The 14,291-nt window shown below is 37.4% G+C and overlaps 1 protein-coding gene across 1 annotated transcript; it reads right to left on the bottom strand.

Annotated features, from left to right (window-relative positions):
• Nucleotides 1-671: 671 nt before the first annotated feature.
• LOC114634721 lies at nucleotides 672-3,023 on the bottom strand. The gene is made up of 2 exons (XM_028783344.1): nucleotides 2,995-3,023; nucleotides 672-1,389 (listed from the first exon to the last, which is right to left on the bottom strand). The coding sequence occupies exons 1-2, from the start codon at nucleotides 3,021-3,023 to the stop codon at nucleotides 672-674; spliced, it is 747 nt and encodes a 248-aa protein (XP_028639177.1).
• Nucleotides 3,024-14,291: the final 11,268 nt, after the last annotated feature.

Consider the following 14,291-nt stretch of genomic DNA (forward strand, 5'->3'; position numbering starts at 1 on the left):
TTAAAAGTCTTGGAAAGATCAGGAATTCAAGGCCCATACATAAATATAGTAAAAACAGCATGCAGCAAGCCAGTAGCCAATATCAAACTAAATGGAGAGAAACATGAAGCAACCTCACTAAAATAAGGGACTAGACAAGGCTGCCACTCTCTCCCTACCTATTCAATATAGTTCTAGAAGTCCTAGCCACAGCAATTAGACAACAAAAGGACGTCAAAGGGATACAAATAGGAAAGGAAGAACTCAAAATATCACTATTTGCAGATAATATGATAGCATACTTCAATGACCCTTAAACTTCCACTTGAGAACTCATAAACACATTAGTGGTTAATATTCTCCACCCTGATAAGCATATCCACTCCTATGAGTTGGTTTTGTTTGTATGTTTCCATGTTTGCTTCTCAAGAAAACTCTCACCTTAGGTTTTGTTCTTTGGTTTATGGCATTTTTCACTTCATCCATACTTTCTCAAGCAATAGGGAGTTGGCAATAACTGAACATATCATCTTTTAATGCAGAGTTTAGGATGTGAATATCTTTGAAGAAGGGAATACATTCAAAAAGCAGAAGACAGAAGCTTAAGAAAAATGCCAAAAACTTAATGTGATACTTTATTTTAGATAAGTAAATAAATACAGAAGTACTGTACACTTGCAGAAAGTTTTTTTTCAGGGATTTTCCTGGCAAATTTTGCAAATAACAGAACCCTCATTTATGGACCTGTCATCAGCCTGTTTGGAAGCATGCTGGGCATTCAGCTTACTCCTAATTTTCAGTGACCGTATCTCAAATAGGAACATAATCACACCAAAAAGTGATAAGGTGGTTGTCAGGATCCCAATTGGAAACACATGAGTGCTGTGTTTTACAATCAGGGCTTCTTTCTTAACTGGAAAGGTTGGTGGAAAGTCAAGGGTGGTTTTGCCATAGAGATCTACTACATGGTTCCAGGTCACAGAAATAATGGTACAAATGCTACTGGTGATCAGAATTAAGACAGAGCACTTGTAACACACTATCTGAATCTTAGGGACTGAGGCTTTGATTATGCTAACCCTAATGGCTGCTGAGCTAAAAATCACAACAACAGGTTTTATCAGCATTGCCAGTAATATGAGGTTTCGTGCACATTGAAACTCAGGTGAAATTGTCCAGGTAGAGTTGACAGGGCTGTGTACCATAATTATGGTCCCAGTACCAGAGAAGTTAAATTCCCAATGGTAATAAGCTTCCCAGAGTCCAATGTAAACAAGCTGGACAACCTTATCATCAAATTCCCAGAGGCGCCAGTATCTGCTGTTTGCAAGAATGATTCCAAACCCCAAAGACAAAAGGCTGCAGAGAAAGCCAGTCACTCTGAAGATCCACTCCTTCACCCCTGCAAAACTGAATATAAGAAAATACAATTACAGAATCAACCAGGACCATGAAATGTAAAAAAACAGAATGAGTCATTGTTTCCAGAATATGAAGTACAATTTCCTTGTGCCTGCTATTTTAGTTCTGTATTTAAGAGACTTATACAAGTATTAGGCTTCTATACTTTAGTTAAGTATGAATAAGAAGACTTGAGGTCTGTGATTGTGGCTGCATTCTCCATTGTTACATGCTTTGGTCAATAATTTCACATTATCGTTGAAATGTTTCTTGCTGCCGTTTCTTGATTGCATTTTAATACTTAGAATTAATGGTGAAGCCCAGCCTGGTCTGCAGAGTGAGTTCTAAGACAGCCAGGGCTATACAGAGAAACCCTGTTTCAAAAAACAAACAAACAAACAAAAAAGCAAAAACAAAAAACAAAAAAAGAATTAATGGTGAAATAAGAGATTTCAGTGTTATTTAAAGTGATACTTGTTGCATCTCTCTTTGAAAAAGATAAATATTCCAAATAACATCAGTGACTGTTATAAGAGCAATTTAATATCTGCATAATCCTTAAATGAAAGACACAAAAAAATGTATATGGCATTCCCATTTATGTCATACAGAAGCATATTTGACTTATATAAAACCCATAGAGTTATAAACATAAATTACGGGCCAAAGGAAATACTAAGCAGATCAAGATAGATGGAATAGACAATGTCATAACTCTTTGAATATCATCCTACAAAGTTTACATTTCTGTGTAAATATAAGTATGATATTTCATAACTAAAACCAGCATATATGCAATTTTAAATTTATATGCATAACTAGTTGGGTATAAAAACTTGATGAGAGACTGTTAATCTCCTATCATAGGTTATGGTATGTTTAGTTCAGTCTGTACAGCATCAAAACTACAAAATGTGTGTAAAAGATGAGGAATCATGGATAGGGGCATTCTGTATCTGCCATTTATTCAATATTACACTTTGTGCACATTGACTTTATTTAGGTACAACATATAAAGAAGCTGGAGGTATTTTGTTGAGGCAATATCATCTTTGACACAAAACACACACTTATTTAGAACTTTTGTCAATGCATATCTATGAGTGTAATAAAAGAAAAATGAGAAAATCAAGCTGAAAGGTCCTGATGAGTCCTTTAACAAAGGAATGAGGTGTAGTCCTTCCATAATACCAGCATCTGCATAATATCATTACCATTGCACATGCAGAAGTATGAGGGTCTGTAATACGGATATTCTTGCCAGGAGGCATTAAGTACCAGGTAACCAATGTTCCATAGTAACCCATGGAATGTGCTTTCTAAAATGGTGAAAAGAGTAGATGTGTCACTTGGGAAATTCCATCAACAAGATAGCTTTGGAATTGATGGTGGCTTGGGAATCACCAAAATGTCCATCTTGCCAAGGCAGATCTCAGGTAGTAGACTACAGAATAAGTATGATTTGGAGGAGAAAAGAAAGAATAGAGAGTGATTTTGTGCCAGAGAAATTAGCTAGATTATCAAGGTATGGTGTTGCCCTTGTGTGAACTCTGAAAGTACAGACAAACATCTTATAAAGAACCAAGTAGAAAGCCTTCATATGTCATACTTTACCTTTTTGTGTTGAGGGTGATATGACCCATTTGGAGGATAACAATATCACGAGTCTTCTAAGTCACTGAAAATACTTATCAGAAAAGGAGTCACAAGTAGTGGTGGAGAACCTGAGTGAAAGACCATTCTGTTAGGCACAAGTTTCAGCTCAGAAAAAAAAGCCTTGCTGACTGTTAGCATCTCACAGACATTCCCATTAATAATTCATGTTTTGCTTTGTTGAAACGTACTTTAAACACTCCAGAATATTAGTGAAACTCCAACATCACCCATACTATTATCAGTCTCACTTAATATGCAGTGAAATAACACAGAACCACTAATTCACATGTACAACATCAATAAGGTATACACTGAAGAACCTGGAGGGAAAATATTCTGACATTAGGCCTCTGACCCTTAGGACATTCAACAAACTGTGCTCAAATGGAAGGCATGTCTTACAGTAGCCAGATCTAAATGTCAGAGTTCTTCTTAGGCCTTCTCTTTCCTAGGATGTTGAAAGTGATTAATAAAAACCACAAAGAAAATAAACAGTTCTTACTATTTTGTCACTCTTCTAGGAAGTCCAAATGTTAGCAACTGCCAACCTTAAAAGAAATAAGTAACTGTACACATTCTTATGTTTCCATGACTACTATTCCTAGATGATAACCTGTTTTCAACCAGTAGAAATGAAATTCCCAAAAGAAGTCTCTATAATTAATGTTTTCTTCAGTCATACATCAAATGTCCTTTGTAACTTACTAGGACTCTATCAAGAGTGTTTTTGGTTGTTCCCTTGACCATATCTGGAAGTAACTAAAACACAAATGACTGAACAAGCCTCTAATGATTTTTTAAATGAAATCATTTTAATTCCAACGACATACTTCTATTCCACATTGTCCAGGTGAGAAGATAAGCCTTTAATCAGCTCTTCTGAGATGAGAAGATCCACCATCAGCCTGGAATAAACCTGGAGATGGCAGCCTATATAAAGGACATGGATAATCATTTTAAGTCCAACAACATGCTTCTATTCCTCATCTTCCAGGTAAGAAGATAAGCCTTTAATACAGCTCTTCTGAGATGAGAAGATCCACCACTAATCTGGAGTAGACCTGGAGATGGCAGCCTATATAAAGGACATGGATAAAAGCTTATTATCTTTGTCTGCTTGCTCTCACTAAATCTATCAAATCCATTGCTTGTTTTTATTGTTAAAATTAATAGTTTTTATCTTAATTATGTAAAACCTAACAGCCTTAATGCATTGAAAATAGAGTAAATTGGTATATATTTTCTTTCCTTTTCCTTTTTAATCATTACACACTTTATTTTTTGATCCCCTCCCAGACCCCTTCCAAGACTTCTTCAAACATCTCCCCTTCTCTTTGCCTCTGAGAAGATACTTTCTCCCTTGGGCAAACTGCATTCCTAGGGCAGCAAGTCTGTACTGGAATAGCCACATCCTGCTCCACTGTGGCTAGACAGTACAGTCCTCTGCTACATATGTGCAGAGGACCTCGGACTAGTCTGTGTACGCTCTTTAGTAAGTGTCTTATTCTCTGACAGCTCCCATGAGTCCAGGTTAGTAGACACCATTAGAAAGCTAAGGAATTGCCATCCTGTTCAGCTCCTATAATCCTTTGCTTACATCTTCCATAGGAATCAACAACCTCAGACGAATGCTTGGCTATAAGTATCTGCATCTGACTCAGTCAGGTGCTCACGGAACCTCTCAGAAAACAGAAATTTTAGGCTACTCTTTGCAAGCACAACAAAACATCAGTAATTGTCTCAGGGTTTGGGACTCCAAGTAATAATCCGTGATTTTAATACGTTCTCTTGCAGCTTTTGTTGATGGCAGCCACTTTATTCACACCACAGGAAGATGCTTCCCTAGGAAAGTGAAGACCAGGAGCAAGGGACTCCTTCAGCAGGATACTAGGTTGGGCTTTCAGCTTACAAAAAACTTTGAGCTTTCAAACTCAATTGCTACACTTGAAGGACACACACACAGTAGCTCATTTTAAAACTGCTTTATTGGCTCTGTGACTAGGCTCTTCTATGCCTTCCACAACTAGTGTGCCCTTTCAATTAATTGGAATATATAAAATGGATACTTATTACTAATGAAAGAGAAAACACACATCGAAGGACATAGAAATGATAAGTCTATCTGGACTAAATGAAAAAAGCATCCAATTTCATAAAATGAACAATACTAGATCTAAAACTACAGATTCATCACAACATAATGAGAGTGAAGGATTCCAATAACCATTCTGACTGATAGTCCTATCAGAAAACAGAAACTTTAGACTAAAATATCATTATATATTAAATAAAATAACAAAAATTTTTCTAAAGAAAATTCCAACAACACACTAACCAACTCTCTTCTCAATAGTCCAGAAAAATTCTCTAAAATCTATCTTATTAAAAGAAACAAAGAAAAGCAAAACAAACCTAGAAAAATTGAAGTAACACTGTAGTAAACACCAGTGGGAAAACTGCATTTCTGTCATTAGAGATAGAAAATTTGGAATGTACACAAACTTATGGTGACAAAACAACACACTACTGAATTAGACCTGTGACATGTAGGAAATCATGAAGGAAATTTTAAAATTCCTAATATTAAAAAAAGAAAAACTCAATATACACAACTATATGCGTCATAAAAAAGAATGTTAAATTTTATTATACCAAACAAATAGATCTAATAAACAAAATTTCAAATTAATAACCTTATGATATATACAAAAGGCTTGGGGAAAATGAAATAACATGCTCCAAAAGAGCATAAGATGAGACATTCATTCAAAATGACTGAAATTAGTGAAATAAAACCAGCAGTCTTGACTAACCAGGACCCCCAAGATCTCTCAGACACTGAGCCACCAACCAGGCAGCACATACCAGCTGATATGAGCCCTTCCCCCAACACACATACATCAGAGGACTACCTGGCCAAGCCTCAGTGAGAAAAGATGTACATAATCCTTGAGAGATTTGAGACCCCAAGGAGTGGGGAGGTCTAGTGGGGAGGGATAGGGAGTGGGGACATATTCTTGGAGACAGAGTGGGGTGAGGAGGTATTGGATGACCAACAGTTAGATGGTGGACTGGGAGAGGGATAATCACTGGACTGTAAAAAAAAGATTAAATACTAATAACAATAATAATAATGGAATTTTTTTAATTGTACATGTTTTCAATGAAATGTCTTCCAATAACATTGTACAGTTCTATCTTAGATATCATGAAATGTTTTAAATTGAGTTCATCTCAAAATGTGTTTTTCTCAGTCAATGTCTGATGGTAATTTTGCAGGGTATGGCATTCTTGATCAACAGTTTATTGCTTTCATATTTTGAAATATTTATCCACCTTCTACTATGGCATTTAGGGTTGCTGATAAAATGTCTTAGGTAATTCAAATATTTCTGTCTTTGTGTGTGAGAAGATGTTTTTCTTTTGCTCCCTTTAAAAATATTTCTTTACATTTTATATTTGACATCTGGGCTATAATTGATTGTGGGCAGTTTCTTCCTATGCCTTCAAGGCACTATATGCTGTGCTAACAATACAGGTAATTCGCACTAAATAAGGCAGAAACTCTGGTTGAGGATCACCTACACTGTTATGACACATTTGCACATTAGCTGTACTTCTCATCTGATTCTTGGGATCATGGATTTGTAATAACCTTTTGTGTTATCTTAGAAGGGAGAATTTGCTGCTCTGGAAAACTGCTCCACTACTATGCTTGCAGTAGGAAAAAATCACCACAATATTCATCCTTTAAAGTGTGACAAGATATTTTTTTAAAGTGTCAAAAGCCTATAAAACCAGAGAAAGAGGTAAAGTGTCATGACCCTAGTTCTCAGAACCTTGGCTACTCTGGTCTACCATAGTAAGTGTCTAGCCAACCAGGACTACCATAGTGGGAAGCTCCCTCAAAACAAATTGAAACATAAAATAAAATACATCACAATGGAAAGGTTTTGGGATCAATCTATGGACAGGGGAACCTTGAAGGTCATACAGAGTGGAGAGTCCATGGATTTGAGCATGCACAGATATACTAGATGCCTGGTTTTGTTCTTTCTTCTCTTCTGTGATAACATCTTATAGGAGACATGCATCTGACCAGTTCAAAGTAACTAAGTTCTAATGACTTTGGAGGGAGGACTCCAGATATCAGAAATACTTGTGCTGTTTCAGTTCTACCAGAAGCCACACACTTATTAGGAACTCTAGTCTCAAAACTATGGCCTTTGTCTGGATCCATATCAAAGCCCATAATCTTGTCGGTAGACTGCCAGTCTACTGGAGGCTAGTCTGGTACTAGGAACCTTAGATAAAACACAACAAATACCCACAACTGGTCCTCAACTACAGTTCTTCTGACTTCCATATCTTTACCCACAACTCTGTCAGAAAACTCCTGCTCTACTGGAGCCCACACCCATGACAAGAACCCCAGGTAATGCCACCTAAATAATGAATTACAGATCTAAACAAAGCAGAGGAATTTCAAATGGCCAAAAAATCTTAAAAAAAATTTCAAACTCCTTAATCTTTAGGTAAATGCAAATCAAATTGACTCTGAGATTCCATCTTATATCCATCAGAATGGCTAAGATCAAAAACAATAGTGACCGCTCAACCTGGTGAGGGTCTGCTGCACAGGGAATATTCCTCCTTTGCAGATGGGAGTTTGAATTTGCACAGTCACTTTAGAAGTCAAAATGATGGTTTTTAAAGAAAATTGCGAATCTCTCTACCTCAAATGAATGGAACTATGAAATATCCTGAACGAGGTAACCCAGATGCAAAAGGACAGGTCTTGTATGTACTCATCTATAACTGTGTATTAACCATAAAGTACAGGATAACCATGCTACAATCAACAGAACCAAAGAAGCCAAGTAACCAAAAAACTGCCCAAGAAAAGACGCTTGAATCTTTCTCAGATAAGAAATAAAATAGATATTGGAGTTGTATGCAGAGAGGGAATTAGTTGGGAGAGGGTAGAAGAAGTGGAACTGAGCAGGGGGATCAAATGTAGGGAGAATATCAAAGAGAGAATGGAAATCTGCATTGGGCAGCTGAGGGAATCTCTAGGACCTTCCAGAGACCTGGGATATGGGAGGGACCAGAAGTCAATGGGAGAAAATCTAGCTGAGACTTTTAGCACTGGAGTCTGGAGTGACCACCCCCTGTAGCCAGGCAGGACTCCCAGGGGAGGTATAAGGACAGCAAAACACCAGTAAAATGTTCAACCCAAAATGTGTCCTACCTTCAAGATGTGCAGGGACCAATATAGAGTAGAGATGGAGGGAATGCCCAACCAGTGGCTGAGCAAAATTGGGACCTATCCAATGGGCAAGAACTAATTCCTGATTCTACTAATGATACTGTTATACTTGCAAAAAATATCTTAGCATAACTATTCTCTGAAAGGCTACACCCAGCAACCAATACAAACAAACTCACAGACCGGCAGCCAAAAATTAGATGGAGCTCAGGGAGTCTTATGAAAGAGTGGGGGAAAGGTTTAAGAAACATGAAGAGAGTAGGAAATACACAGTAATACCAACAGTGTCAACTAAACTTGGCCTTTGAAGGCTCCAGAGAATGAACCATAAACTAAAGAGTGGGCATATGCTGGGCATAGCTTCCTGGCACATAAATATCAGATGTGCAGCTTGGACTTCATGCAGGTCCCCCAACAACTGGAGTGGGTGCTGTCCCTCAATTTGTTACCTGCCTGTGGATCTCATTCTCATAACTGGACTGCTTTTTCTGACAGCCAGTGGTAGAGGATGCACATATTCCTGCAGAGACATTTTGTGCCAGGGTTGGGTGAAACAAGTGTGCAACCTCAAGTCAGAGGACAAGGGCAGGAGGAGAATGGAGTAGGAGATGTAAAGTTGACTGAAAGCAGAGGGAGGCTGATGCTGTAATGTAAATTTAATAAAGAAATTAAATAAATAAATAAATAAATAAATAAATAAATAAATAATAACAAAAAAGACCTTAGGAAGATCCCATGCAATAGAAGATAGCAGGATGGACAGACCATTCAGTGAAGAGGCAGAGTCTAGACTTGGTTGCATCTATAGAAGATTATAAAATGGATGAGTGAAAGAATCAAGGAGAACTCATACCTTTGGGTTGTTGCCGTACCCTTAACGGGAACTGTGTTCAGATGAGCTCTGTAGGTTTTTATCTTATTTTTTTTTCTGAGGCTGGTGCTTTTTGTTCCTATGTTAGTATTCAACTTTACTTTTCTAACACAGAGCTTCATATCCCTTGTGTCTTTCAGTATTGGGAACTTTGCTTTTACAACATGCTCAGGATACCAACATTTACTTTCTGTCAGTGATATTCACATCACTGATATTTTCAGTCCTGGGCAGATGACTATCACATTTACTCTGCCTGTCTCAGAACAGAAGCTGTCACTTTCTGTCTACCACCTTTCTCACTTTCACTATTACTGTATTTCCGTCTACTGCCTGGGTTTTCATTGCAGCTCATACAAACTTTATCCATTCCCATAACAAATAAGACAGTACATTTGAACAACAAATCTTACACAGGTAGGTACCCTAGAACACACGAAAAATAGTACTCTGGCTGTCATACATAAGCCAAGGTACAGGTATTCCACAACACCACCAGGACCTCCTCACTCCTCGTCTCCTCGTCCTCCTTTTCTTCTTCTTCTTCTTCTTCTTCTTCTTCTTCTTCTTCTTCTTCTTCTTCCTCTCTCTCTCTCTCTCTCTCTCACACACACACACACACACACACTACATGAACAAACACACACACATACAGAGAGAGAGAGAGAGAAAGAGAGAGAGAGAGAGAGAGAGAGAGAGAGAGGAGTCTCTAAAAGATATATAAATAAAGGAGATATATAAATAAAGGAGCAGAAGATACCTTATCTGATATCAATGGGAGGGGAGGATCTTGGTCCTGTGAAAGCTTGATTATCCAGTGTAGAGGAATGCTAGAGTGGTAAGGCAGGTGTGGGTGAGTGGCTGGGGGAACACAATCCTAAAAGCAGGGTAAGGAAGAATGGGAGAAAGAGTTTGCAGAGGAGAAACCAGAAAAGGAGATAACATTTGAAATGTAAATAAATAAAATATCCAATTTTTTAAAATTATTAAATTGAAAAGAAGTGGATTTTGGAACGGCCTTTGTTATGGCTTCATTGCTATGAATGACAGAATGACCAAAGCAACTCTTTAAAATGACAACATTTAACTGGGTCTGGATTACAGTTGTAGATGTTCAGTCCATTTTCATCGTGATGGGAAGTATGGCTACAGGTAGGCATACATGATGCTGGAGGAAAAGCTGAGAGTTCTATATCTTAATCTGACAGCAGATAGAAAGAGACCTTCTATCACAGGAAGCTAGGAGAAGGCCCTCTCTGCCACACTAGGCAGACCTTGTACATGGAAGCCTCCCTATACTATGAAATATGCCTTCAAACATGGTTACACCTATTCCAACAGAGCTACTCCTTCTAATAATACAACTTCCCATTGGCCAAACATGTTCAAACCACTGCCACTAATTTTGAATATTTAGTGAACATTGGCTAGAATCACAGAACATAAATAAACTCACTGGATACTTTGTATTTAAAATGGTTTAAAATTTAGTTCAATGTTGTGGAAAGATTGACTCCAAATGTCATCATTCTATGGGCTGTCAGCCCAGCCCACATGAAAAATAAAAACTTAGGTAAGAAGCAGCAGCCATTTATTGGTGCTCAAATTTAAAGATATGGAAGGTCAAGCAAACTGAGTTTAATGCTCCAGAGATATCTCAGGCATGATGGAGAATTCCTTTAAATTGAGAGCCAAAGTAAACCTTCTTTGAGTTGACTATGTCAAGGGGCTTTTTTACAGCAATGGATCAAGTCGGTTTTGTGTAATAACAATGAAGGACCAGGATATAGGGAAAGAAAATACACAGCAGCATAACACACACTCAGAAGCTCACCCTGCTGAAGAAAATGAACAAAGGCACTCAGGAAGACAGCTATGATTGTTTTAAGGATTCTTCAACGTTGGCTTAGTGATTATTCCTTTCTTGTAGTTTATTCTTTGAATAGAGAACTGTAGATGCAAAAGACCTTGGTCAGTTTTTAGGCACCTTATCAGGCCACCAGTGCCTATATCTGCATCCACCATAACACACTTGTGCCTATTATATGAAAACTGTAGAGAAAAAGATGTCAGTTTGAAATTTTAAGGCCCATCAACCCAAGAAAGAAAAGTATCATCAGATACTGCATCAAAAATAAAGTGGTATAGCCATATATACTGGAGACAGTGAGAATCATGAAGCTAGCACAGCTGTTTGACCCAGTTTAAGCAAAGCTGTGGTGTATGCTGCAATCTTTGACATTCTATCTTACATTTTTTGAGTTTAATTTCTGCTTGTTGTACTCGTGGGGACTTTCTGCATTTTCATTCATATTATGTCTCTTCCTGAGAAAAATTATATACGACTCTTATTAGGTAAATCCTGAAACTAACTTTATATGGCTCTATTTGCAAGTGTCCTTTATGTCTTCAAGATCATTAGGGCTAGATGAGGTGATTAGACCAGGAATCTTCTTGAGGTATCTGACCCTGAAAAAAACCAAATATTATAATTGGTGCAGGATTAACAGAGACAGTTGACAAATTTGAACTGGCTAGGACACTACTTTACAGATACAAGGCCTCAATTTCAATACACTGTGAACTCTCTATGAACACAGTTTAAAGATTAGTGGCGCATAACAGATCTGCTCTGGTGAAGACACCATATCCTGACCCATTCTAGAGGAACCACTTCACTCAGAGCAGTGAAGGATCTTCTGAACTCAGAGCAATTGAGAAAGCTGGACTCCCAGTGGTTCTAACATGCCCATGATCATAGGATTTCAGGATACCAGAGACAGCATGAGTCCCAGGAGCTCTTTCACCCATGATCTCAGGATTACATAATCACAAAGACAGCTGGACTCTGAGGAGTTCTGACACAAGCAAGATAACAGGAGAGACAAGCTCAAGTCAGAGACAGTGAGTGTAGGTAGCACAAGAAATGACCAGATGGTGAAAGGCAAGTGCAAGATCATAAGCAACAGGAACAAAAGTTACCTGGCATCACCAGAACCCAGATCTCCCAAGATAGCAAGTCCTGGATACCATATTGACAATGTAAAAGCAAGATTCAGATTTAAAATCTCTTCTCATGATGGTGATAGAGGACTTTAAGAAGGACAAAAATAACTCCTTTAAAGAAATACAAGAGAACACAGGTAAACAGGTAGTTTACACAAAAATCTCATAAAGAATTGCAAGAAAACACAACCAAACAGGTGAAGGAATTAAACAAAACCATCAAGGATCTAAAAATGGAAGTAGAAATAATAAAGAAATCACAAAGGGAGACTATCCTGAAGATAGAAAATCTAGGAAAGAATTCAGGAGTCATAGATGCAAGTATCACCAGCAGAGTACAAGAGCTAGAAGAGAGAATCTCATGTGCAGAAGACACCATGGAAAACATTGACACAACTGCCAAATGAAATACAAAATTCAAAAAGCTCCTAACACAAAACATCCAGAAAATCCAGGATACAATGAGAAGACCAAACATAAGGATAAAAGATATAGAGGAGAGCGAAGAGTCCCAAAGTAAAGGGCCAGTAAATATCTTCAACAAAATTATAGAAGAAAACTTCCCTAACCTAAAGAAAGAGATGCCAATGAACATATAAGAAGCTTACAGAACTCCAAACAGACTAGACAAGAAAAGAAATTCCTCCAGTCACATAATAATCAAAATATCAAATGCACAAAACAAAGAAAGAATATTAAAAGCAGTAAGGGAAAAATGTAAACTAACATATAAAGGAAGACCTATAAGAATTACCCCACTAGTCTCACTAGAGACTATAAAAAGCCAGAAGATCCTGGACTGATGTCATATAGACCCTAAGAGAACACAAATGCCAGGCCAGACTACTATACCCAGGAAAACTCTCAAGCACTATAGAGGGAGAAACCAAGATATTCCATGACAAAACCTAATTTATACAATATCTTTCCACTAATCCAGCCTTACAAATGATAGTAGGTGGAAAAGCAAGAAAGTAATCGTCCAACAAAACCCAAAGAAGATAGCTACAAAAGCATAATTCCACCTCTAATAACAAAAGTAATAGGAAGTAACAATCACTTTTCATTAATATCTCTTAACATCAGTGGACTCAATTCTCCAATAAAAAGACATAGACTAATGGACTAGATACATAAAAAGGACACAGCATTTAGGTACATACAGGAAATGCACATCAGTAAAAAAAACAGACACTACTTCAGAGTAAAAATAATTTTCCAACCAAATGTTACCAAGAAATAAACTGGAGTAGTCATTCTCAAATCAAATAAAATCGATTTCAACCAAAAGTTATCAAAAAAGACAAGAAAGGACACTTCATACTCAGCAAAGGAAACATCTACCAAGATGAACTCTCAATTCTGAATATCTCTGTTCCAAAGGCAAGGGCACCCATATACATAAAAGAAACCTCACTAAAGCTCAAAGCACACATTGCACCTCACACAATAATAATGGGGAACTTCAACAAATCACTTTCAAAAACGGACTGATCACAGAAACAGAAACTAGACAGAGACATGATGAAACTAAGAACTAATGAACCAAATGGATTTAACAAATATCTACATAACATTTCAACAAAAAACCAAAAACAAAAAAGAATATACTGTTTCTCAGAACCTAATGGTACCCTCTCCAAAATAGACCATGTACTTGGTCACAGAACAGGCCTCAACAGGTACGAAAAGATTGAAATAATCCCTTGCATCCAATTAGATCATCACAGACTAAGGCTGGTCTTCAATAATATCAAAAACAATGGAAAGCCCACAGACACATGGAAACTGAACAATACTCTACTCAATGAAACCTTGGTCAAGGAAGAATTGAAAAAGAAAAAGACTTTTTAGATATTAATGAAAATTAAGGCACATCATAGCAAATAGAGAGAGCAAACATGAGCAGCTTAACAATACACCTGAAAGATCTAGAAAAAAAGAAGCAAATACACCCAAGAGGAGTAGAGGGTGGGAAATAATCAAACTCAGGGCTGAAATGAACCAAGTAGAAACAAAAAGAACTACACAAAGAAGCAAAAAAACCAGGAGCTGGTTCTTTGAGAAAATCAACAAGGTAGATAAACCCTTAGCCAGACTAACCAGAGG

This window comes from Grammomys surdaster, unplaced genomic scaffold (assembly GCF_004785775.1).
Source record: "Grammomys surdaster isolate TR1022 unplaced genomic scaffold, NIH_TR_1.0 1065, whole genome shotgun sequence".
Classification (NCBI taxonomy): Eukaryota; Metazoa; Chordata; class Mammalia; order Rodentia; family Muridae; genus Grammomys; species Grammomys surdaster.